Source organism: Moschus berezovskii, chromosome 4 (assembly GCF_049115385.1).
Source record: "Moschus berezovskii isolate FMDL1 chromosome 4, NW_MosBer_1.0, whole genome shotgun sequence".
NCBI classification, from domain to species: Eukaryota; Metazoa; Chordata; class Mammalia; order Artiodactyla; family Moschidae; genus Moschus; species Moschus berezovskii.
The window spans coordinates 98,908,297-98,935,167 of NC_142463.1; the positions used below are offsets into that span (position 1 = coordinate 98,908,297).

Here is a 26,871-nt window from a genome sequence, read left to right on the forward strand (position 1 = left end):
AGAAGATTACAGATACTAAGGGAACATTTCATGCAAAGATGGGCTCAATAAAGGACAGAAATGGTATGGACCTAACAGAAGCAGAAGATATTAAGAAGAGGTGCAAAAATACACAGAAGAACTACACAAAAAAGATCTTCATAACTCAGATAATCATGATGATGTGATCACTCATCTAGAGCCAGACATCCTGATATGTGAAGTCAAGTGGGCCTTAGAAAGCATCACTATGAACAAAGCTAGTGGAGGTGATGAACTTCCAGTTGAGCTATTCTAAATCCTAAAAGATGATGCTGTGAAAGTGCTGCACTCAATACGACAGCAAATATGGAAAACTCAGCAGTGGCCACAAGACTGGAAAAAGTCAGTTTTGATTCCAATCCCAAAGAAAGGCAGTGCCAAAGAATGCTCAAACTACTGCACCATTGCACTCATCTCACACGCTAGTAAAGTCATGCTCAAAATTCTCCAAGCCAGGCTTCAGCAACACGTGAACCGTGAACTTCCAGATGTTCAAGCTGGTTTTAGAAAAGGCAAAGGAACCAGAGACCAAATTGCCAATATCCACTGGATCATCGAAAAAACAAGAGAGTTCCAGAAAAACATCTATTTCTGTTTTACTGACTATGCCAAAGCCTGACAACTGTGGAAAATTCTGAAAGAGATGGGAATACCAGACCACCTGACCTGCCTCTTGAGAAACCTGTATACAAGTCAGGAAGCAACAGTTAGAACTGGACATGGAACAGACTGGTTCCAAATAGGAAAAGGAGTACGTCAAGGTTGTATATTGTCACCCTGCTTATCTAACTTATATGCAGAGTACATCATGAGAAACACTGGGCTGGAAGAAGCACAAGCTGGAATCAAGATTGCCGGGAGAAATATCAATAACCTCAGATATGCAGATGACACCACCCTTATGGCAGAAAATGAAAAGGAACTCAAAAGCCTCTTGATGAAAGTGAAAGAGGGGAGTAAAAAAGTTGGCTTGAAGCTCAACATTCAGAAAACTAAGATCATGGCATCCAGTCCCATCACCATGGGAAATAGATGGGGAAACAGTGTCAGACTTTATTTTGGGGGGCTCCAAAATCACTGCAGATGGTGATTGCAGCCATGACATTAAAAGACACGAGCCTGGTGGGCTACAGTCTACGGGGTCGCAAAGAGTCGGACACGACCGAGCGACTTCACTTCACTTCACTCCTTGGAAGGAAAGTTACGACCAACCTAGACAGCATATTAAAAAGCAGAGACATTACTTTGCCAACAAAGGTCCGTCTAGTCAAGGCTATGGTTTTTCCAGTGGTCATGTATGGATGTGAGAGTTGGACTATAAAGAAAGCTAAGCACTGAAGAATTGATGCTTTTGAACTGTGGTGCTGGAGAAGGTTCTTGAGAGTCCCTTGGACTGCAAGGAGATCCAACCAGTCCATCCTAAAGGAGATCAGTCCTGGGTGTTCATTGGAAGGACTGATGCTGAGGCTGAAACTCCAATACTTTGGCCACCTCATGCAAAGAGTTGACTTGTTGGAAAAAACCCTGATGCTGGGGGATTGGGGCAAGAGGAGAAAGGGATGACAGAGGATGAGATGGCTGGATGGCAACACTGACTCGATGGACATGAGTTTGGGGAAACTCTGGGAGTTGGTGATGGACAGAGAGGCCTGGTGTGCTGCGATTCATGGGGTCGCAAAGAGTCGGACACCACTGAACAACTGAACTGAACTGAACTGATACCAAATATTGCCACAGATCAAAGGGAACTCTTCTTTTGATGGGACATAAGTTGGAATGCCAGTTTGGAGAGCAATCTGGCAATATTCCTTGGAATATTTTTCCAGTAGTCACGTACATATGTGAGAGTTGGGCAACAAAGAAAGCTGAGTGCCAAAGAATTGCTGTTTTTGAACTGTGGTATTGGAGAAGGCTCTTGAGAGTTCGTTGGACTGCAAGGAGATCAAACTAGTCAATCCTAAAGGGAAACGGTCCTGAATATTCATTGGAAGGACTGATGCTTAAGCTGAAACTCCAATACTTTGGCCACCTGATGCTAAGAACTGACTCATTGGAAAAGACCCTGATGCTGGGAAAGACTGAAGACAGGAGGAGAAGGGAATGACAGAGGATGAGATGGTTGGATGGTATCACCAACTTGATGGACATGAGTTTGAGAAGCTGATGGACAGGGAAGCATGGTGTGCTGCAGTCCACGGAGCCACAAAGAGTCAGTCACTACTGAGTGACTGAACTGAATTGAGCTGACAATAATTCACTAACATTGATGTCATATATCCTCATGAGTCCACTCTTGGATATGTACCCTTAGAAAAGCCTTTCAGAGGTGAACAAAAAGCATATGTAAGTATCACCACTGTAGTATTATTCATAGTAACAAAAAGTTAGAAAAAATCTTAATATCGTTTGCCAGGAAAATAACAATAGATTAAACAAATTGTGATAGAGCCAGACAATGGAATATCATACAGCCAGCAAAATGATTAAATCTCAAACACATAATTAATGCTGCATATAAAAATTTAGATTCAGGAAGACATGTGCAGCATGAGGCTATTTATGTAAAGTTCTAAAACATATAAAATAAATAATATGGATTGTAATGGCCAAATCATATGCAATAAAAATGCAAACAGGTACATGGGAATGATGAATATTAAATTCAGTATAGTGGTTCCCTCTGGGGAGGCTTTCAGAGGTGCACAAAAAGCATATGTAAGTATGCCCATTGCAATAATATTCATAGTAACAAAATGTTGGAAAAAATCTAAATATCTTTAGCCAGGAAAACAACAATAGATAAATAAATTGTGATAGAGCCAGACAATGGAATATCATACAGCAGTGAAAATAATTAAATCTCCTGCCTGCAACAAGGGAGACCCAGGTTCGATCCCTGGGTTGGGAAGATCCCCTGGAGAAGGGAATGGCAACCCACTCCAGTATTCTTGCTTGGAGAATTCCATGGACAGAAGAGCCTGGTGGGCTACAGTCCATGGGGTCACAAAGAGTCAGACATGACTGAGTGACTAACACTTTCACACACATTTTCTGGGGAGGCAGAAAGCAGAATGAGACTAGAGAGAGCTAAACAGTTTTGACTATAGTTGTAATGTTTTACTTCTTAAAAAACAAAAACTGTATGCAGCAAGTATGCCAAAAGGTTAGCATTTCAAAAAGCAGCCATCCATACTCATACTCTTCTCAATGTCTGAAATATTTCTTGATAACAAACTCTTGTGAAAATATTTTGTCATTGGGAATACAGAGAGGCATTGTCACTAATTTGATCTTCATCTTACGAATGAACTCCATCCTTAAATCAAGAAGCCGGGATTGGGGACAGTATGTGTGTGGTGAGGTAAGGTGAGAGAGAAAGTTAACAACTGTCAGGAATCATATGTATATGTCATATTATTTAAATATCCTTATTATAGACATTATAAAGGGGGTTCAAAGAGCTTCAGTAACTTGCCTAGTATGTCACAACGAGAAGAGATCACAGTGAGATTCAAACTGTATCTGGCTTCAGAGCCCATACTCATTGCCCTGATAGTAAAAAAAGCTCTTCTTGGAGGTATAACTAAGATATGATCTAACTCTGTACTCCAGGATGGAAGCAACACAAATACAATAGCTTCTCATCGCATCACACATGAGTACAGATCTAGGCAAGGAAGTGGTACTAGTGGAAACCTTTTAGAGAAGGAAATAGCATAAGTTTGGGTATTTTAATAATTTTCCTAACTTCTCTTTATTATTTATTCCATGGGTCATTTAGAACCTCTGCCTCTCCCTGGAAACTCTGAAAGTGATGCCAATTTTACAAATAGATTCCTCAAGACCATTAACTTATAAAGAGGTTTGTTTGTTTCCTTTCTGAGTTGAACGTATACCTGTTGTCAGTAGCCTAACAACTTGAGAGTTTAACAAATATAAATACATACTTAAACATGCTTCCAAAATTATGAGGATGAATGAAAACACAAGAGATTCCCTGTCCTCATTTAGGCTTTGGCTTTGTGTCTTTAAGACAAGCACCATGGGTCAGGTACAAATTTTGTTTGTATTTACTGAGCCAAGATTCATATAGTCAGTTCCGTTGGCCCTCATTCGGAAATTGGTTTCTTCACAGTCCCCCTTCCTGTATTACTATTATTGATTTTTGTTTCCTGGGAAACCAAACCTCGCTCTAATTAGAGAATGAGGCCACATTCTGAAGCTGCAGATTTCGTTCTTTGCCCTGTACTCTTCCCTGGACTGTTTCGGACCCTCTGTAACAGGAGGTCTGATGGTCAAAGTTGTCCTTTTCTCTTAGCCTTGGCAGAAAGCCAGTGCCTAAAGCTATGAACTCCAGCTTTTATCTTCCATCTGCAGGGTGACTCAATCCCAGGCAAAGTAACAACTAAAGATGTGGAGACATGCACCTCAGAGACAGCTGTGGGAATCAGATCGGATCTGCACTCAAGCCTGCTAGAAATAAAAGACCACTGACTTTGGCATTCGGATGGAAAGCTCTGCCAAGCACACACACAGGCAGGCGTCTTCTCGCTCCCTCTCTCCCTCACGCACACACATGCATGCACATAGGCACACCTTTTAGAGGAGAGGCTCTGAAAACTTCCCCACATATGGCAAACATATTTTAGGGGAAGCACCATGACTAGAGGCCAGTGGGAAAGAAGGAAAAAGAAAATAATGAGAAAAATCTTCAATAAGTCTCAATCGTTCCAGTCAGACGGCTGAGAAAGAATGCAAAGGACTGGAAACAAAAATAATTGATAAAATCAGCATCCCAACACAGCTCAATTCTTTCCCTATTTCAAACAATTACTAGAACTTACTCTGGTAGACAACAATGGCCCAGGGAACCGGTCTCTATATTTATCCATAAGTACTTTGCTTAACACAGTGGATGAACATGAAAAGAACACTTAAATAATGTAAAAAATATATTTTTTTCTAACTCACAATTTCAAAACTTCTTCATTTTAATTTTTTAATTCTTCTTGTAAATAATTGTGTGTGTACAAATGCAAGAATAACCAATTTTAACTGGCATTGGCTCCCAATACTTTGTTTTCTAAATTCCTATCATATTTTATGATCAACTAAATGCTTAAAAGCACTACAAAATTCCCAATATTAAAAAAACCCTTGTTATAATTGTATAACTGATCTCTAATTTATCTGTTGTATAAGTTAAGAATTGATTTATCAAGTTTTCTCAAAATAAAACAAGAAAATATTTTCTAACTTCTGCTTTAAAGAATTCTTGATAAAAGTTAATCAGCTCATTTGAACACAAAATAACTTGTGATAAAAAGTGGTGGAGTGGAAGAAACACTGACCTGATGTTCTCAGCGACTTTATGATTGAAGGGTTTTCTAGAAACTGAGTTTAGATATTTGCCTTGAGGGTAGGAGAGAGGTGCTGGTTTACTTTAAGTAGAAAGAGCACATGGCTACAACGTGGGCAATGGACCATTGATGGTGAGGCTGAGGCAGGAGTAAAGGGTAACTTAGTAGTCCAGGGCCTGGAGGTCGACTCTGGCTCTGTACTGCCTCTCTGCCATCAGCTCCTGGGGCAAAGGCACGGTGGGAGACAGAATAAAGTTCTCTCTCCAAGAGTGCTCGACTTATAATGGAGTCACGTCTTAATAAACACACCATTAAGTTGAAATATCCCAAGTCTAAAATATATACAATATACCTAACCTTCCCAATATCATAGCTTAACCACGCTCAGAACAGTTACATCAGCCCTGGTGGTGGTGGTGGTGGTTTAGCTACTAAGTCGTGTCCGACTCTTGTGACCCCATGGACTGTAGCCCATCAGCCTCCTCTGTCCATGCGATTTACCAAGCAAGAATACTGGAATGAATTGCCCTTTCCTTCTCCAGGGGCTCTAACACAAAGCCTATACTATAATAAAGTACTGAATATCTCATGTAATTTATTGAGCACTGTACTCAAAGTGGGAAACAGATTGGTTATGTCTTGATCATTTACCCTGGTGATCTTGTGGCTGACTTGGAGCTGCCCAGTATCACAACAGAGTGTCTTTCTACACATTATCAGCCTGGGAAAAGATCAAAATCTAAAATTCAAAGTATAGTTTCTACCTTATGTATATAGCTTTCAAACCATCATAAGTTTAACCACTGTAAGTCAGAAACTGTCTATATAACTTGCAAAAATAGTGCCTTAGGAAGAAAATTAAGGTTCATGTTTATGCCCAAAAAGGCTAATTTTATAATGAGTAAAAGAAAGCTGATCAATATATTAAAGGCATGAAAAAAGTAGTAGCACAAAAACCAAAGTTTTAAATGAGGAAAGTTTAACTTTACAGAAATAAAACAATCAACAAATCAAAAAGCATAAAAACAAGAGACTTAAGATCTATAATCAAATGTTATTTGTAGACCTTGGTTGGATTATCATTTCAATAAGCCAACTATAAAACACATTTTGGGAGAACCAGCATAGTTTGAACATGGACTGGAGCAGGGCAAAGGCTAATAGAGTTTTGCCAAGAGAACGCACTGGTTATAGCAAACACCCTCTTTCAACAACACAAGAGAAGACTCTACACATGGACATCACCAGATGGTCAACACCGAAATCAGACTGATTATATTCTTTGCAGCCAAAGATGGAGAAGCTCTATACAGTCAGCAAAAACAAGACCAGGAGCTGACTGTGGCTCAGATCATGAACTCCTTATTGTCAAATTCAGACGTAAATCGAAGAAAGCAGGGAAAACCACTACACCATTCAGGTATGACCTAAATCAAATCCCTAACGATTATACAGTAGAAGTGAGAAGTAGATTTAAGGGTTTAGATCTCTTGCCTGATGAACTAGGGATGGAGATTCATGACATTGTATAGGAGACAGGGATCAAGACCATCCCCAAGAAAAAGAAATGCAAAAAGGCAAAATGGCTGTCTGAGGAGGCCTTACAAAGAGCTGTGAAAAGAAGAGAATCAGAAAGCAAAGGAGAAAAGGAAAGATATACCCATTTGAATGCAGAGTTCCAAAGAATAGCAAGGAGAGATAAGAAAGCCTTCCTCAGCGATCAATGGAAAGAAATAGAGGAAGACAACAGAACGGGAAAGACTAGAGATCTCTTCAAGAAAACTACAGATACCAAGGGAACATTTCATGCAAAGATGGGCACAATAAAGGACAGAAATGGTATGGACCTAACAGAAGCAGAGGATATTAAGAAGAACTGTACAAAAAAGATCTTCATGACCCAGATAACCATGATGGTGTGATCACTCACCTAGAGCCAGACATCCTGGAATGTGAAGTCAAGCAGGCCTTAGGAAGCATCACTATGAACAAAGCTAGTGGAGGTGATGGACTTCCAGTTGAGCTATTTCAAATCCTGAAAGATGATGCTGTGAAAGTGCTGCACTCAATATGCCAGCAAATTTGGAAAAGTCAACAGTGGCCACAGGACTGGAAAAGGTCAGTTTTCATTCCAATCCCAAAGAAAGGCAATGCCAAAGAATGCTCAAACTACCACACAATTGTACTCATCTCACATGCTAGTAAAGTCACACTCAAAATTCTCCAAGCCAGGCTTCAACAATACATGAACTGTGGTATTCCAGATGTTCAAACTGGTTTTAGAAAAGGCAGGGGAACCAAAGATCAACTTGCCAACATCTGCTGGATCATGGAGAAAGCAAGAGAGCTCCAGAAAAACATCCATTTCTGCTTCATTGACTGTGCCAAAGCCTTTGACTGTGTAGATCACAACAAACTGTGGAAAATTCTGAAAGAGATGGGAATACCAGACCACCTGACCTGCCTCTTGAGAAATCTGTATGCAGGTCAGGAAGCAATAGTTAGAACTGGATATGGAACAACAGACTGGTTTCAAATAGGAAAAGGAGTATGTCAAGGCTGTATATTGTCACCCTTCTTATTTAACTTATATGCAGAGTACATCATGAGAAACGCTGGGCTGGAGGAAACACAAGCTGGAATCAAGATTGCCGGGAGAAATATCGATAACCTCAGATATGCAGATGACACCACCCTTACGGCAGAAAGTGAAGAAGAACTAAAGAGCCTCATGATGAAAGTGAAAAAGGAGAGTGAAAAGGATGGCTTAAAGCTCAACATTCAGAAAACAAAGATCATGGCATCCAGTCCCATCACTTCATGGCAAATAGATGGAGAAACAGTGGAATCAGTGGTAGACTTTACTTTTCTGGGCTCCAAAATCACTGCAGATGCTGATTGCAGCCATGAAATTAAAAGACGCTTACTCCTTGGAAGGAAAGTTATGACCGAACTAGATAGCATATTAAAAAACAGAGATATTACTTTGCCAACAAAGGTCTGTCTAGTTAAGGCTATGGTTTTTCCAGTGGTCATGTATGGATGTGAGAGTTGGACTATAAAGAAAGCTGAGTGCTGAAGAATTGATGCTTTTGAACTGTGGTGTTGGAGACGACTCTTGAGAGTCCTTTGGACTGGAAGGAGATCAAACCAGTCCACCCTAAAGGAAATCAGTCTTGAATATTCCTTGGAAGGACTGATGTTGAAGCTGAAACTCCAATACTTTGGCCACCTGATGCGAAGAGCTTACTCATTTGAAAAGACCCTGATGCTAGGAAAGATTGAAGGCGGTAGGAGAAGGGGACGACAGAGGATGAGATGGTTGGATGGCAACACCAACTCAATGGACATGAGTTTGAGTAAACTCCGGGAGTTGGTGATGGACAGGGAGGCCTGGTATGCTGCATGCAGTCCATGGGGTCACAAAAGTCTGATACGACTGAGCGACTGAACTGAACTGATGGAACCTAGAAAGACTGTACTGATGATCCTACTTGCAGGGCAGCAAAGGAGAGTCCTACTTAAAGAACAGACTTTTGGACACAGTGGGGGAGGACAGGTGGGATGATTTGAGAGAGTAGCATTGAAACATATGCAACACCATATGCAAAATAAATAGCCAGTAGGGATTTGCTGTATGATACAGGGAACCCAAAACCAGTGCTTTGCGACAATCTAGAGGGGTGGGATGGAGGTAAGATGGAGGTTCAAGAGGGAGGGGATATATGTATACCTATAGCCCATTCACGTTGATTCATAGCAGAAACCATCACAGTATTATAAAGTAATTATCCTCTAATTTAAAATAAATTCTTAATAAAAGAGTATCACATAAGGGTCAAATGAGAGCTTATCTCAAAAACAGCTAAGATGGAGTGAAGATGGTATGCCTTGGAAAATGCATTAGGTGACTCAAAAACTGATTCTGATAATTATTAGACTGGCTCTGATAATTATGATGTGAGAGAGGGGTGTGAAGAGTTTGGATAGACATTGTCTTATGAAATATGAGAGGTACCATCTTTTCGGAGAAAAGGTAGGAATGCTTCTGAGGTAGGACAACCAAGAGGGTGAGACATCTAAGGACAGCTAGTATGAAGAAGGTAAGTCCTATGGAACAAGGACCTGGAGGGTAAGGATGATGCACAACCAATACCTCCAAGTATTGGAATAGCAGTCATGTGGAAGACAGAGTTTATTTATTATGTATTTTCAGAGAGAAGTTAAATGAATGGCTGAAAATTACAGGAAGGCAGATGTTTGCTCAACATAAGCAAGTTCTTGATGACAATTAGATCTGTCCAAGATTCAATCTGAAAAGTCACACGTAAAGAAAGCCTTCCTGACTTTTTCCTTTGTGAAAAAGGAAACTGAGGTAAATTGCCTTTAAAAGTCATGTTAATGATTAGATTCTATTATTCTTTCAGATTATCTCTAAGCTGGCAACAAGTTTAAGTTGATAACTGCATTTTATTTTTATTTATTTATTCTCATTCATTACATATTTTTAAATGGTTAATGTAATGGTGTGTGAATTATTCCATTAAGTTCTGTGGGTGATTAAATATGCATAAAAATAATGAGTGTCAGAAATTTATGATCAATAAAGGAGTTGTACACATGTATAACACATACCACACTTGCATACATGTTAAATTATGCCAAAACATGTATAACATTCTATTCCTTGGCTGGGGTTTGTCATCAGGTTAAAGAAAACATGTAATGTAAAGCATGATTCAGTTAAAACTCTCATCTTCTTTGCTAGGGAGTCTCTTAAGTACTCTGTCTCTAGGCCAGGTTATCTGCCTGTCCAAGAGCAAACTGATTCATCCATAGTAAAGATATGAGTCAAATATTCTGGCTTTGTTCTGAGGCCTTTCTTGGCTTGGAGTCAAGACACTGGACATCGTCTTCCAATTTCCCAGCTAGCTCTTTCAAATCTTCTCAAAAGTTATTATACAAAGAATGAACAATAGGAATTATCCAATAGACCTTCCAAATGCAATACCCAGCAAAGCAACATTGGAGTTACGTAAAACCATCACTTGCTAAATTCTATCCCTCATCACCAGGAAGCTAGTCAATAGCATGAATTCATCAGTTTGAATGCAACCCAATATAGAAAAACAATTCTTGAGTTAGAAGTAATAATAGGATATAATTTTTTTGGTATGTGAAGCATTATAAACTTACCAAGTACAGTTGAGGAAAAAGCTGAAAATATTATTGCATTATAATAATACTCAATGATATGAGCACAGGGAAAAATGAAACAGTTACATTTGATGAAGTCACCTTTGAACGGTCCAAAAAAAAAATATCACAAACAGGAGCTATATAAACTACTAAATTTTTTCCTCAAATAATCTGAAAATAAAAGTTTGCTCATTTCTAATCTGAGAAGCTGACCTGAGATTGCTGGAAAAGGATGCTCTTCTCTGGGTTTATGCCACAAGCGAGAAGAGCCGCAGTCATGTCCAAGATGCTCTGCCGGAGGATGGCTGGGTCTTGGGGGACAGTGATGGAATGCAGGTCAACAATACTGTACAGCACAGAATCATGCTCGTCCTGCAACTTCACCCAGCTCTCAATGGCTCCCAGATAGTTGCCGAGGTGGGGGATTCCTGTAGGCTGAATGCCCGAGAATATTCGCTTCACAGCATCTTTCTGGAACAAAGGAGAACAAACAAAATTGCTTTTGAAGCAGAGTCCATGAATCTGATGCCCATATTACCACAGCTATGATGGCTACTCCTTTTTTTTTTTTAATGAAATCTGACAGTCATCATCCTTATGCATTTATTTTGTTCCTATTTGGGGCAAAGCACTATGTTAGGTGTTATTAGGGGACAGAAGATAATTTTTTTTTTCTTTTTGCACTCAAAACCTTACAAATGCCAAGGCACTTAAGAAAAGGTCTGTATCTCCAATCTAACTGGAGATAGAAGATATGCTTATGAAAATAAAAGGAACAATACAACATGACAACACAGTCATAACCAGTTTGGAAAGATAAATAGTGGAGTACAGACAGGAATTCCCAAGAGCAAAAGATGACTGTGGTTCTGGTGGTCATTACAAATACTTCAGAGATAGAAGTGAAATTTCACTGGGGGTTAAAGGGGCTCCAAGGGTTTGTTATGACATGATTCACTCATTGTACAGGTAAGGCAATGAAGGCCATAGCATTAGGGCTAATGGTTACTACTACTTAATTCAGTTTTCTTTAAAAATAATTGCTGATATAATTCAATGTGGAGAATCTTGGGTTAAAATTTAGGAAACCTATACTTCATTTCTGATATTACTTCTTGATAAAGTTATTTAGCATATTCATGTTTTGGTTTCCTTTGACTTTTGATAAAATCATACTTTTTTTTTATTTCTTCAAAAGAAGTTTTTAATTTTGCATAATTTTTAAATTATAAAATTATTTTTGACATGCTTTCCCACAGACCTAATTTGCTGTTATTGAAGTCATAATAGGAAGTGAGAAAAAAAATGTGCCTCTGTATTTGAAAGATTTTGAATGCAAAAAAAAATTTTTTTGCCATACCATGTGGCTTGCAGGATCCTAGTTCCCCAACCAGGGATTGAACCTGTGCCCCCTGTGGTGGAAGCATGGAGTCCTAACCACTGGACTGCCAGGGAATTCCCCTGCAAATTTTTTTCAAAATATATTTTCTGTCCCTAATACAGAGTGAAAAAATGCCATGCTTCCTTTTAATCATTTTGCATTCTATAGCGAAAAAGCAAAAATGAATGTATATCAATAAATGTGCTATAACTAAAAGGCTCTGAAAAAATAAAATGTATCCTTATCATTTTTAACAATAGTAAAAATATTACTAATAATAGCCGTAATTTACTGGAAAACTACTATGTTGCTGGTATTTATGCTCAATGCTTTATATGTATTAATGTATTTAACCCTTATAATACACAATATGGTAGGCATATGATTACCTCCAATTTGCAGACGAGAAAACTGAGGTTCAGTGATATTAAGATATTGACCATGGTCACACAACTCATACATGAGACTGAAATTTCAAGCCTAGTATCACTGACTTCAGAGCTCATGTATGCTCCTTCCACTGGCTATCATGTTTTGCTTAGCCACCAACTATTAAAACTTTTTACATTCATTGCATTATTTTGCAACTTCTCTGTCACCAAAAAAACCCAAAAAGTTATGGGTGAAAAAGAATATTTTTATGTTTACTTTTGTACAAGTTTCTCTAGTGTACATAGTTAGAGGCTGAACTGCTGGGTCATATGGCTCAGCCAGTAAAGAATCTGTCTGCAATGCAGGAGACCTGGGTTCGATCCCTGGATTGGGAAGATCCCCTGGAGATGGGAAAGGCTACCCACTCCAGTATTCTGGCCTGGAGAATTCCATGGACTCTATAGTCCATGGGGAGAAGGCAATGGCACCCACTCCAGTACTCTTGCCTGGGAAATCCCATGGACGGAGGGGCCTCATGGGCTGCAGTCCATGGGGTCGCGAAGAGTCAGACAGGACTGAGCGACTTCACTTTCACTTTTCACTTTCATGCATTGGAGAAGGAAATGGCAACCACTCCAGTGTTCTTGCCTGGAGAATCCCAGGGAAGGGGGAGCCTGGTGGGCTGCTGTCTATGGGGTCGGACAGAGTCGGACACGACTGATGCAACTTAGCAGCAGCAGCAGCATAGTCCATGGGGTCGCAAAGAGTTGGACACGACTGAGCGACTTTCACTTCAGTTCACTTCAAGGTATGCATTCAGTTCAGTTCAATCGCTCAGTCGTGTCGGACTCTTTGTGACCCCATGGACTGCAGCACTCCAGGCTTCCCTGTCCATCACCAACTCCTGGAGCTTACTCAAACTCATTTTCACTGAGTCAGTGACGCCATCCAACCATCTCATCCTCTGTCATCCCCTTCTCTTCTGGCCTTCAATCTTTCCCAGCATCAGGGTCTTTTCTAGTGAGTCGGATCTTCAAGGTATGCATATGTATTTTAAATTGTACTACAGTGTGCTAAACTGTTCCTAGGTATGCAGCTTCTACCACCAATTCATGTTGGTCCACATCCTCCCAACACTTTGCCAGTAGTTTTAATTTTAGCTAACTGGTGATATAAGGTAGAATCTCATTACAGTTTAATTGCATTTCTTTGATTATTTATTAGAGAAGCTGAGAACTCCTATGGTTATTGCTATTTTAATAACCATATTGCTCTCCCCTGTGGAGAGCCTATTCAGCTTATTTTGCCTATTTTTATGAAGTTGGAAAATGTTTTTATTGATTTAAGAATTTTTGTATATTCTGGATCCTACTATTTTGTCAGTTACACGTGTGGACAATATATTCTCTCATTGTGTGGCTATTTGCTTTTTTGTTATGGGCTTCCCTTGTAGCTCAGCTAGTAAAGAATCTGCCTGCAATGCCAGAGATATCGAACAATGCTGCAAAGTTCGATCCCTGGGTTGGGACGATCCCCTGGAGAAGGGAAAAGCTACCCACTCTAGTATTCTGGCCTGGAGAATTCCATGGACTGTATAGTCCATGGGATCGCAAAGAGTTGGACACAACTGAGTGACTTTCACTTATCTTTTGATAAAGAGATGTTCCTAATTTTACCAAATATGTAATCTTGACTACAGATTTTTATGTCATAGAATAAATCTTCCAAAACCCCAAGTTTATGAAGATATGTATATACATATATAAAACATGCATGCATGCTTTAAAGTTTTATCTTGCACATTTAAGTCTGTATCAATTTGGAGATTTCTACATATGGTGTGGGCTTGTCTGGTAGCTCATTGTAGGTGTCTGCCTACAATGTGGGAGATCCGGGTTTGATCCCTGGGTTGGGAAGATCCCCTGGAGAAGGAAATGGCAACCTACTCCAGTACTCTTGCCTGGAAAATCCCATGGACTGAGGGGCCTGGCAGGCTACAGTCCATGGGGTCACAAGGAGTCGAACACGACTGAGCCACTTCACTTCACTTCACTTCACATATGGTGTGAGGCAAGCATCTGCTTTATTTTCTCTCCTTTTTCTTTTTCTGTATGGATACCTAATTATTCTAGCACCATTTATTGAAACGATTGTCTTTTCCCACTGCTCTAGAATTCCACTTCAGCATAAATCAAATATCTCTATATGTCTGAGTCTGTATCTGGTATTTCTGTTCTGTCTCATTGGTTCACTGGTCTCTTTGTCTATTTCTGCACCAGTATTACAGTTGTCTTTTTAATAAGTCTTGGGACCTGGTGAAGCAAGTCTTTCTGCCTTATTCTAAAGAAGCACAAGCTAGAATCAAGATTGCTGGGAGAAATATCAATAACCTCAGATATGCAGATGACACCACCCTTATGGCAGAAAGTGAAGAGGAACTCAAAAGCCTCTTGATGAAAGTGAAAGAGGAGAGTGAAAAGGTTGGCTTGAAGCTCAACATTCAGAAAACAAAGATCATGGCATCTGGTCCCATCACTTCATGGGAAATAGATGGGGATAAAGTGGAAGCAGTGTCAGACTTTATTTTTTTGGGCTCCAAAATCACTGCAGATGCTGATTGCAGCCATGAAATTAAAAGACGCTTACTCCTTGGAAAGAAAGTTATGACCAACCTAGATAGCATGTTAAAAAGCAGAGACATTACTTTGCCAACCAAAGTCCATCTAGTCAAGGCTATGGTTTTTCCCGTGGTCATGTATGGATGTGAGAGTTGGACTGTGAAGAAAGCTGATTGCCGAAGAATTGATGCTTTTGAACTGTGGTGCAGGAGAAGACTCTTGAGAGTCCCTTGGACTGCAAGGAGGTCCAACCAGTCCATTCTAAAGGAGATCATTCCTGGGTGTTCATTGGAAGGACTGATGCTAAAACTGAAATTCCAATACTTTGGCCACCTCATGCGAAGAGTTGACTCACTGGAAAAGACTCTGATGCTGGGAAGGATTGGGGGCGGGAGGAGACGGGGATGACAGAGAATGAGATGGCTGGATGGCATCACCAGCTCGATGGACATGAGTCTGAGTGAACTCCGGGAGTTGGTGATGGACAGGGAGGCCTGGCGTGCTGTGATTCATGGGGTCGCAGAGAGTCGGACACGACAGCGACTGAACTGACGAACTGAACCCACCCTTGGTCTTTTACACTTCTCAATGTATTTTAGAGTCATTGTGTCAAGTTCCAAGAGAAAAAAAACCTGTTGGGATTTTTGATTGGGATTAAATTGAGTCCATAGATTGCCTTGGGGAGAACCAACATCTTTATAATATTTTGTCCTCCAATCTTGAAAACCACACAGCAAAAAAGAATTAATGCAAAACATGATGACTATAGTTGATAACACTGTATTGTATAATTGAAATTTGCTAAGTGAGTAGAACTTAAATGTTCCCCCTCTCACACACACAAATATGTAAGGTGTTGGTTGTGGTAATAATTAGCTAGATGGGGGATCTTTTTCCTTATTTACTTTTGCTGCTGCTAAGTCACTTAAGTCGTGTCCGACTCTGCAACCCCATAGACAGCAGCCCACCAGGCTCTCCCATCCCTGGGATTCTCCAGGCAAGAACGCTGGAGTGGGTTGCCATTTCCTTCTCCAGTGCATGAGAGTGAAAAGTGAAAGTGAAGTTGCTCAATCGTGTCCGACTCTTAGCAAACCCATGGACTGCAGCCTACCAGGCTTCTCTGTCCATGGGATTTTCCAGGCAAGAATACTGGAGTGGGGTGCCATTGCCTTCTCCTTACTTTTACTTGAAGAATAATTATAATATTGTGTTGGTTTCTGCCATATATCAACATGGATCAGCCATAGCTATACATACATATAGCTCCCTCATGAGCCTCCCTCCCATTTCCCACCCCACCCCACTCCTCTGCTGCTGCTGCTGTTGCTAAGTCACTTCAGTCGTGTACGACTCTGTGTGACCTCATAGACGGAAGCCGACCAGGCTCCCCGATCCCTGGGATTCTCCAGGCAAGAACACCGGAGTGGGTTGCCATTTCCTTCTCCAATGTGTGAAAGTGAAAAGTGAAAGTGAAGTCGCTCAGTGGTGTCTGACCCACTCCTCTAGATTATCACAAAGACAGAAGGGGGGATCTTTGCACAATATATATCAGATTACCATGGTATATGTGCACTTTAAATACCTTACAATTTATTTGTTGATATATATCAACAAAGCTGAAATTTTTTAAAAAAGAATGTAACATTTACCACAGACTTTATATATAATATTAGCTCCTAAGAGCTAATCTACTTCAGATATGTGAGTGCTAAGACTACTTAAACTTTGCCGTTTCCTACTCCCTAGAATTTCAAATCCTACAGTCTATTTTCCCCATATCTGCTTATTTTCCTCTTTATTCTTCAGATGACAGCTATAAAATAGAATGCTACATCATAGTTCCATGATCCAGAATTGTGCTTGATCCAAGCACTCAGGAGACCTAAAAGATTTGTGGCTCTGAGAATATGAAAAATACCTTTTAAGTAACTGAGAACAAATATGATCTTGCACTTAGAATCATACACATGTACACACACACACACAGGAGGCCCTCAATGACTAACTCCTGAAATCATAATTTAGAGACATTATTTTAAAAATAGCTGGTAGATGAGAACTGAGGCTGAGGGACAGATGTGGGGGCTGGAGAGGGAGAAGGGGAGAAAGAAAAGAAAGGGAGAGAGAAGAGTTAGCATAGAATAAGTGAGGCTTTCTCTAGTACCTTAGGACCACAGTAAGCCCTGGGTTCCTGATATGGGAATAAGTAAAGGAGCTTTCGGTGAGGTTAAAAATGATTAATGGGCTTTAGGGACTGATTGATGAAGAGACAAAGCAAAGCAGAAAAACAAGCTCTGAACTTAATAAATGGAAAGGAAAAAAAAAATACCATCCAGAAACGCTTGACCTAGGATGAAAGGAGACTGTTTATGGTCATGTAAAAGATTATAAGGACCAGGACTGTCAAGCTGGGAAAAAAAAAAAGGAATATTTCCACACAAATTCCTCCATGTTCAGGAATTATCCCCCAGGACAAATGGAGACACTAATTCTTGAGAAAACTAGAAGAGAAAAGCACTAGAGGACAGACTGTGGGAAAAAAAGAATTGTGACCAGTGGGAATGAACTAGACATGATCTAATACATCTTTTTCATTCTCTAGTTTCTGTGATTCTATACATCTAGGCAGAGGGAATGATGTTATCAAGAAGTAAGAGCAACAAGAAATGGTTTGTTCAATTTTCAAGGAGCTATTAAGAAAATACAGGCTCTAAATGAGAACTGGATTCCTGGCCTTAAAAATATACAGAGAGTGTCTTGCTCTTCTATGGTGAGTTTATGTTCCCGTCTGTTCCCCCTGCAAGAGTCAGCAGGCAGCCTGACAGCATAGCAGGGGAGATACGCCTGGTACCATGAAATCATGGGGCTGGAATGTGGAGTTTGGGTGGTGGGAGGATGGGGGTTCTGTGTTCAAAAGCAGTAGAGCTGGAAAAGAATGAAAATGAAAGGAGCATGAGCTTCCCAGTGGATGGGAGGCAAACCACAAAGAAAACAGCTTCAAGACCAGCCCACAGGCATTCACTCCTCGGGCAGGCTAGAGCATCAACCTTCGATCCCTTTGCAGTGCAGAGACTAAAAAGAAGGTCCATTTTACAGAACAGGTCTTCATTTTTACTTCCAATGTATTTCTTTAACAAAGGCCACTTCTAGTCAATGCAGGCCTTGGCTTATTTTGTAACAGAATTCACATCACCAATGGGCAGTTTCAGCTCTGAGATTTGACATATTCCAGGAGAGAGGATGGGAGTTTAAATTTGAATCAGAGGGAGAACAGATTTATCAATCTGACAGACGTAGTTCAAATCATTCCTGTTATAAGGGACTGAGCACATTCCAAATTCGTAATTATTATAACTTCAATGACTGCATCCAAAAGCATCTGAAAAATCCCAAGCTGCTAATTACAGCAAAAGATAATTTTTCTGATCAACTAAAGAGAGCTTCTGATTTTATTCCCAACTGCAGAATATACATCAAAAAAATCCTGCCTACAAGTTTAGAAACACTTTCAACTTTGGTATGGAGGTGGCAACCAAGGACTTCAACTAAACATTTCAAGATTCTTATTACAAAGTCCTGCTTGTGTCCAGCTGGGGCATCAATTGTGTATTCATCATACCTGTTTTAACTATAGTCGATGGTAGACCAAAAACTTGGCTGAACAACCAGCATGTCTACCTGGTTCCATGAAAAGCATGTTATCACAGACTGTGATTAGAAAGGAATCAGCATTATCAACTAATTAGCTTGAAAATCTCTTTTTGTAAGTCTGTTTATTCTGCTAAATAAAAAATACAGCTTAAGGAGCTCTCTGTTAGGGCTTCTCAATTCTATCATGTATATCACCCTATCATGTATATCGAGGACTCTTGTATATAATTTTCAACACTTCCTTGAAAATGTCTCTACCACCAACTAGTGATTTAAGAGCTGAAACATAGGAGACCCAGCATAGAAAAATAGCACTTTCATCCTGGCTGGGAGGATCCAGGTGCTTCTCTGAAGCTTTCTTTGGCCACAGCTCAGCATTGTTCTGCCACAGTCAGCGCTTTCTTTCAGAAAGCACAGAGAGCTGAGAGTCTGGTGAGAAAATGCTGACTCAGCACCAAGAAAAAAAACTAGGTTCGTTTCTGCTTAGAAATGAAACCAGATGCTCAGACCTGGGAATCAATATAGTAAATATTAATTCAATATAAGAGAAAGCAGGTCTTATGTCATCCTCAAACCAGAAGCAATATGTAGGCCAGCAATTAAAACTGTAGGAAAACATCACTATCAAAAAGAAAAAAAGAGGAGTGACTAATTCATTAGACTGCGAGTTCCATAAGGGCAGAGACAAGAAGCACTTACCACATATTGTTAGGCCAGGGAAGTAGTTTGAAAGGAATGAACTTGAGTTTTTAGAACAGTTTTCTATAAACTCATTTAAGCCACCTCCAAATTTTAAGAGCTGTGCATCTGTTTCCCTCCCCATGCACTGTGCTGTCCTTCCATCACATAGCAGAATGCTTTCACAGATGTATTTTTCATTCCTGTGCTGAACTCAAGCAATCAGAAAGACTCCCTGGCACTTGCATGAACTTCACTGCATGTGACAGAGGCAGGAATTACCGGCCTTATTTTCCAGGAAGGACACTGGAAGGTTAAGTAACCTGCACAAGATCACAGGCAGGTGGTCAGATCTGAATCTCAGCTCTCAGAACTGGACTCGCCCACCTTCTCACTGGTCTGCGTCCAGGTTAGAACTTCTTGACTTCAAGGTTGGCCTGAACTTTAACTACCTTCACTCCCACCCACAGCTCCCCTCTCCACACACATGCTTCTCAAAAAGGGAAGGTGTGCTTCTCAGAAAGGGAAGGAGATGTTTCCTGAGAGGCCCAGGTAACAGCTGGTGGCATAGGTGGGACCAGAATCCAGACCTCCAGAGCTAGGCTCACAGACCACATGATGCCTCTGTATTTATATTTATCACATTCTTTTATCCTGCAGCTATTTCTTTTGTACCTCAGTATATCTTTGGGCTTATTTTCTTCATGCCTTTCTTTTCTGTTTTCTTTCTTACACATCAGTGAATAGCACCTCAGTCAATGTCTCCCCATCAGATGATGAAATATAAAATCTAGGGACTCTGGCTCCTAGGAGAGAATGCATTGTCATCCAAGGGAAGCTAAGCTATGTTGAAATGCAAAGCTTATATGTAGGTATGGAATAATCTGGCAAGTCCTTTTAGTTTTTATTGGAAGAGTGACTCAAATATATTATCTAAACACAATATAAATAATTATAACATGATATGTAGTGAGAAACACTTTTAATTTCTAACAATAATACTGCTTCCTAAACCAAATGAGCCAGGGTCAAATTCTTGACATAAACATCTTAACCACCACTACATAATTTATTTTTACATTGAATAGAACAGTAAATACAGGCAAGAGATCAAGAATACTAAAAATTTTTTAAGTATAAAGAATGATCTGAAGTGCTTAAGAAAATATTAGCTTTTCTCCATAAGAAAATTTGAACACTGATCTTAAAGTGTTAGAGAAATCATTGCCTAGAAAGATACGACCTCTTTTTTTTATCATTGCCTTTTTTGGTAAAATACAGGCTTATGCTTATATGCTTGGTCATGTTCAATTCTTTGCGACCCTATGGACTGTAGCCCACCAGGCTCTTCCATCCCTGGGATTTTCCAGGCAAGAATACTGAAGTGGGTTGCCATTTCCTCCTTCAGGGGATCTTCCTGACCCAGGGATAGAACCCGAGTCTCACTTTCAAATGAAATAGTCTTACTAGATATGCCCAACATGTAGAAAAGTCCAAAGAAAAGCTTGGTGTGTAGACAGCAGTAGAGTCAATGAAGGAGCCCCAGTAGTCAGCGCCCCGTGGGCTCTTCCGCCTTCACTCCAGCCAGCCTCTGGAGGAGCTTCCTAGAGCACAGGTTTGGAAACAACTTGATTCAGTATATTTTCTAAATATTAATATGTTGTTGAAAAAATATTCCTCCTCAGGGTAACAGGAAATATACAGAAAAGAGAGTTTTCACACAAAAAAGGCTGGGATAAAAATGTAAATACCACATACACAGACTTAGCTGTATGTATACATCTTTTCCTTTCTTCCTCGGGGGTAAGGCTCGGACATTATGTGACCATTAATCCCTTTCCCAGTCGTCCTCCATTATCTTCCATGAGGAGCCGACCTAGTTACTTGCCACTCTTGTATTGCTTGTTCCCCTCTGCCCTCAGACTCTTCCCTCAGCCTGGATATCCTTCATCCTCATCTCTGCCTGGAGAACCCTACCCTCTCCCCATAGTCTTCAAGGCCAAACAATCCTTCCCTGATTTTAAACTTGCTAAATATACCTCCTCCCTACCAAACACACACACACACACACACACAGTCACTCTCTCCAGGCAGAACAGATCCTTCTTTCATCGGTTCTTTATTATTGCACATATCACATTGGTAACTTGGTAAATATTTTCTTATTTGCTTAGTAAATATTTTCCCACCTAGAATATGAGCTCTCCAGGGCTGGGGCTGTCTTTTTCATCTTTATATCCCCAGAACACAGCAGTGCCAGGTACATTGTGAGCATCTAATAAGTGTTAGTGGAATAAATGACAAATCTCCCACTCCTACCCCTGACTTTGGCTCCATGTAAAGGGCAAAATAACTATACACAAAATGAACCGAATGTTCCAGTTATAGGTAGTTGCTAAACAAGTTATGTTCATGTTTGAAAACTGGTTTTCCGAAACTCAGAAACTCAATTCTTTATAAGGCAGTTAAACTCCTGGAAGGCAGCCCATGGAAGCCTCATTGAACCCACAGTACTCCTGAAGGATGGTTTTAACAACAGTATTTCAGCTGCACCTAAACACCATTCATAAAATTGTTTCTGTGGGAAAGTGAAATCCAAGTTCTATTTTGGGACACACAAGAACTACCTACCCAGTGGTGGCTCTGACTTCAGAGCAGAAAGCACTTAAGAGGAGCAATCTGGTAGGAAGGGCAGGCTGTATTTGCATACAGACTTTTGAGACTAAATTTACGATTATTTGGAGGTGGAGGGGACGACAGAAGATGAAATGGTTGGATGGCATCACTGACTCAATGGACACAAATTTGAGTAAACTCCAGGAGTTGGCAATGGACAGGGAGGCCTGGCATGCTGCAGTCCATGGGGTCCCAAAGAGTCGGACAAAACTGAGTGACTGAAGTGAACTGAACTGGAGGTGGAGCAACATGTGGGAGCTTCCTCCAGCATTTTCAGCTTACCTAACACTGATATTGCGTGTATATGGTCTGTCCTGGAGGTGACTACCCTGGCTGCCATTGTTGAGAAGAAAGTTCAGAAGGTGGAAGGCAGGAACTGGAGCAGAGGGTCCCACCCTATGTCTCTGTACCTGCAATATCACCTGAATAGGGACCTTTTAGGAACGCAGATACCTGGGCTCCAATCCAGACCTACCAAAGGTGGGCTTATTCCAGGAGAAAACTTACAAGAGTTATGCAAGCCTTCCAGGTGACTCTGATGCCTGCTCATTTGAGAGGGGCTTTGGGGGGACTGATATGTAGTCTTAAAATTTACTTCAACTACATAAAATGAGGTACAGATGAAAACATTTGAATAAAAGATATAAGATACCTTTCTAAGCTATCAGTTCTCAATCTTGTCTACACAGTGATCACCTGGGAGCTTTAAAAAATACCAGTGCCTGGGTCCCATCCTCAGATATTTTGATTTAATCAGTTTGAGATTTGGCATGAGCATAGGGAATTTTTAAAAGTTCCCTGTGTGATTCTAATGTGTGTCCAAGATTGAAAAACCACTATTCCTAGCCAACTACTACATAATTACTCTCCAAAACTGCCAACTTGATTGGAAACATAGAAATACACACACATAAACACACACACACACGAACATACAAATAGACTATAAAAATGTGAAAAGTTCAATTGCTTACAATTTACATTTCAAGCTAATAAAAGCCCTGAGCATTTATGCATTGATCCACAGTCAAGGATCCCTTTGGCTTCAGGCAGAAGTTCAGCAAATTATGGTCAACAGATTATGAAGGTGTGGCTAGAGTCCCTAAATTGGTGAGAAAAGACCAAGTAAGCATACCACCTTCCACCATGAGGTAAACTTACTTGATAATACCCAGTTTCATAAATCCTTATGGCTCAGGGATTCAAGAAGCTTCCCAGGTGGCACTAGTGGTAAAGAACCCACTTGCCAATGCAGGAGACATATGAGATGCGGGTTCAATCCCTGGGTCGGATCCCCTGAAGGAGGGCATGACAACCCACTCCAGTATTCTTGTCTGGAGAATCCCATGGACAGAGGAGCCTGGCGGGCTATAGTCCATTGGGTCATAAAGAGTCAGACACAAGTAAAATGACTTAGCATGCAAGCAGGGACTCAAGAAGCACATATAGCCCAGACATTGACAAGAAAGTAATCCCACGAAGATTTTAATATCAGAATTGTAATGGATAGAATACAAAATTATCACTGTATAGAATGCTCTTTTCTACCTATTTCCCTGGGTGAAAAATTCTCTAACTTCCTCTAACCCCTACAGAGTCAGAATTCAACACTTAGGCAGTTGTAGCTGGGTTTCATGGTCAGCTCAGTCAGTTGAGGAAAACCTGAAATAACCACTGGTGACCTTGGATAAGTGAAACCAAGATGCCAGAAATTCTCATATCCAAGAAATGAAGGAACTCCATGACCTCGGTGTTCTGAAACTTTGAGAGACAGCATGACTATCTCGCAGGGTTCCCTAGTGACTCAGACAGTAAAGAATCTGCCTGCAATGCAGGAGACCCAAGTTTGATCCCAGGGTCAGGAAGATCCCCTGGAGAAGGAAATGGCTACTCACTCCAGTATTTTTGCCTGGAGAATTCCACGGACAGAATCGCCTGGCAGACTTCAGTCCATGGGATCGCAAAGAGGCGGACACGACTGAGCAACTAAGCACACACATACACACGATACTACAAACAGGAAAAAAAAATTCTAAAGTTACTTTCTCGGTATAAAAATATTTCACCAAAAAAACTCTTTGACTATCCTAAATACTACTAGGTGAAAGAAGTCTCATTTTGCAGGACTCATGGCTCCCTTTCTCTTCATCCAACCTGTAGACTGATACAATTCCCAGGGTTGTTTGAACAGTATTTGTTCAGACCCTTCTGTCAGCTCATTCTGTTAAGTCAACTTTAGAATAAGTTAGAAACATGACAAAGTCAAGCAGTAAAATATGATGACTGTGATAACTTGTCTGGTTATTTATCATGGTTAAGCAGTAGGCTTTAGCACCACACTGCCTGGGCTGAGTCCTGGCTTTATTACTTATATGGTCTTGAACATCTACAAAATGGGATGATAATATACCAGACTCACAGGGTAGATGACAGGATTGTGATGAGTTTATTAGTGTAAAGTGTTTAGTGCCTGGCATGCAGTATGCTCTCCAGAAGTTATGTGATCACTGATGGAAGTCAAATTTTTAAGTGTTTAAATATTTTCACCCAACCATCCAACAATAGGGCTTCCTAGGTGGCGCTAGTGGTAAAGAACACACCTGCTAAAGCAAGAGACACAAGAGAAACGGGTTCAATCCCTGGGTCGGAAGATCCCCTGGAGGAGGGCATGGCAACCCACTACTGGTTGAATCTTGCCTGGAGAATCCCACGGACAGAGGAGCCTGGCGGGCTACAGTCCACAGGGTCACTAAGAGTTGGACACGACTGAAGTGATTTAGCATGCACATATGCATCCAACATACAGAAATGTGTCCTACAGAAATACTCATATTAGAATGTAAGTCTATCTGGCATTCCCTATATGACTAATGACAAAAGGACTACAAGCAACTAAATGTCCATTAGGGAACATACTGAATAAACAGTAGTTTTATTTTTATATGATGGACTACTATGCAACAGATAAGAATGTAAGTACTAAGAGCACAGAGTGGAGGTGAAGAGGCCCAACTCTGGAGTCAAAGGGCCAAATCCAATACCAGCTCTGTATATACTAGCTGTGTTTCCTTGTGCAAGTCACTGAACTTTCTCATCTGTAAAATGGGTATAATGATAGCACCCTCCTAAAGGCCTGAGAACAATGCTTAGCCCACAGTGGTTCTATAAAGACATTTATTAAACAGACGACTGCTGACAAGGAAGGCAACTACACATTTAACTTAACAATGGTTACCTCAAAGAGTGGGAATATGCAATGATTACCTTTTTGACACTTGTATTTATTTAACTCTTTTTAAGGGCATGAACATTTTTTGTAGCCAAATTAAAAAAAACAAATGCCTGGCTTTACTGCATATGGCCTGACGATGATTAATTTACATATAATTACAAAAGTCTCATACCAACAGGAATGTCAGGTATTATCAATTTCATTTTACATGATGGGAAATAAAGACATGCATAAAGTGAAGTGATTGATTAAGCTCACACATGAAGTTATTTGTAACATGGAACTAGAACGGAAACAACATAATGTAATAGAAAACACATTTTGGGGATCAGACAGTCTTGTATCAGGTTCAATTCCTTCTACATATCCCAGCACTTTGTACAAATTATTTAATCTCTCTGAACTTCAGTTTGATAACCTGAACAATAAGGTTAATAATAATAATGGCTAATATTTGTTGAGTGCTTACTATGCAAATACTCTAGCAAGAGCTATGAATGCATTATCTTAATCCTTACAAAAAGCCTTATGAGGTAGGTAGGATTATAAACTCTGTTTTATAGGTGAGGAAACAGGCACAGAGGGGTTCAGTGCGCAGTGACCATCTAATAAATAGCAGAGTCAGGGCTTGAACAGAAGCAGATCAAATTCAGCTATACATGCTTCATTTAGTCCAGAGACTTGGTGCAGGCACATGAAGGAAAGGGACCCACTGCAGGACAGAGTGGACTCCTGGAACCACCAGCAAGCCTCCCTGTGAGACTAGACTCTGTAGATACTTCAGAGGGAGTGTATGAGAATACAACAGAGCACTCAGTAAATTATTTGCTTTCATCCCTCTGCTTCAATAAATGATGCTACCTCCTAGACTGTACACCCTCAAATCTGCTGTAATTTTATGTTCACATAGTGAACTTCTATGGGGATGTGTGATTCTCTCTCTTGCGCTGCACACAGTAAAGATAATTGCCCTGTGTACTTCTTGTTTTCCTTTAGAAGTGGTGGCCAGGACAGGGCAGGTGACAGGGACAGTGGTTCTTATTCATCTGGGGAGCAGCTTCGGCGCTAATTCTAAACACAGGTGGTGAGAGAGACAGCCAACAGGAAGGGGGAAGGAATCACTGCTGACATGTGCAACTGGCAAGATTGATGGTTTCCCTCTCTCTTTTTCCCCAGTGCGTCGGCCTCGGGGCAGAGACGCAGGAGCTGCTGTGCTGGGGACAGTAAAATACACAGCACAACGTCTACCTGGCGGCAACGCTGATTAATGAGACTGAAATGACACAGAAAACAGGCAGTGCTTCGGAAGGAGAATTCACAGGCCTTTCTTTCTTTAATGATTTCAACAAAAGCAGTTCCCATAAACAGCTGGATTTGAACTGGAATACCCCGTGGTTAGAGCAAGGCAGGGGTGTATTTGGTGGAATGTGTGGAGCAAAGGGTGAGGGTATAAGGGGAGTTTGTAATGAATTAAATTCACTTGTGATCACTGGGTACAAATCATAGTGAATGAATTCCTCTGCTCTGTTAGGCTGAAAAATGTAATAAAGTTCTGGGTAAGATATTTACTTACCTAACCATGTAAAGAGGACATAGGAATATATCCACAAAGACTTTTCACCCCAAAGAAGGCACTCATTTAGTTTTTTAGAGCTGAGAGATGGTATCATCAATTTGTCATGT

At 40.5% G+C, this 26,871-nt stretch overlaps 1 protein-coding gene across 3 annotated transcripts in view; it reads right to left on the reverse strand.

Moving 5' to 3' along the window:
* Positions 1-26,871, reverse strand: part of WARS2 (tryptophanyl tRNA synthetase 2, mitochondrial) — a 105,784-nt gene that overhangs the window by 48,944 nt on the left and 29,969 nt on the right. For all 3 annotated transcript variants that reach the window (XM_055402049.2, XM_055402047.2, XM_088835624.1), the window contains exon 2: positions 10,794-11,051. In XM_055402049.2, the coding sequence (XP_055258024.1) occupies positions 10,794-11,051 (258 nt within the window). The remainder of the gene's footprint in view (positions 1-10,793; positions 11,052-26,871) is intronic.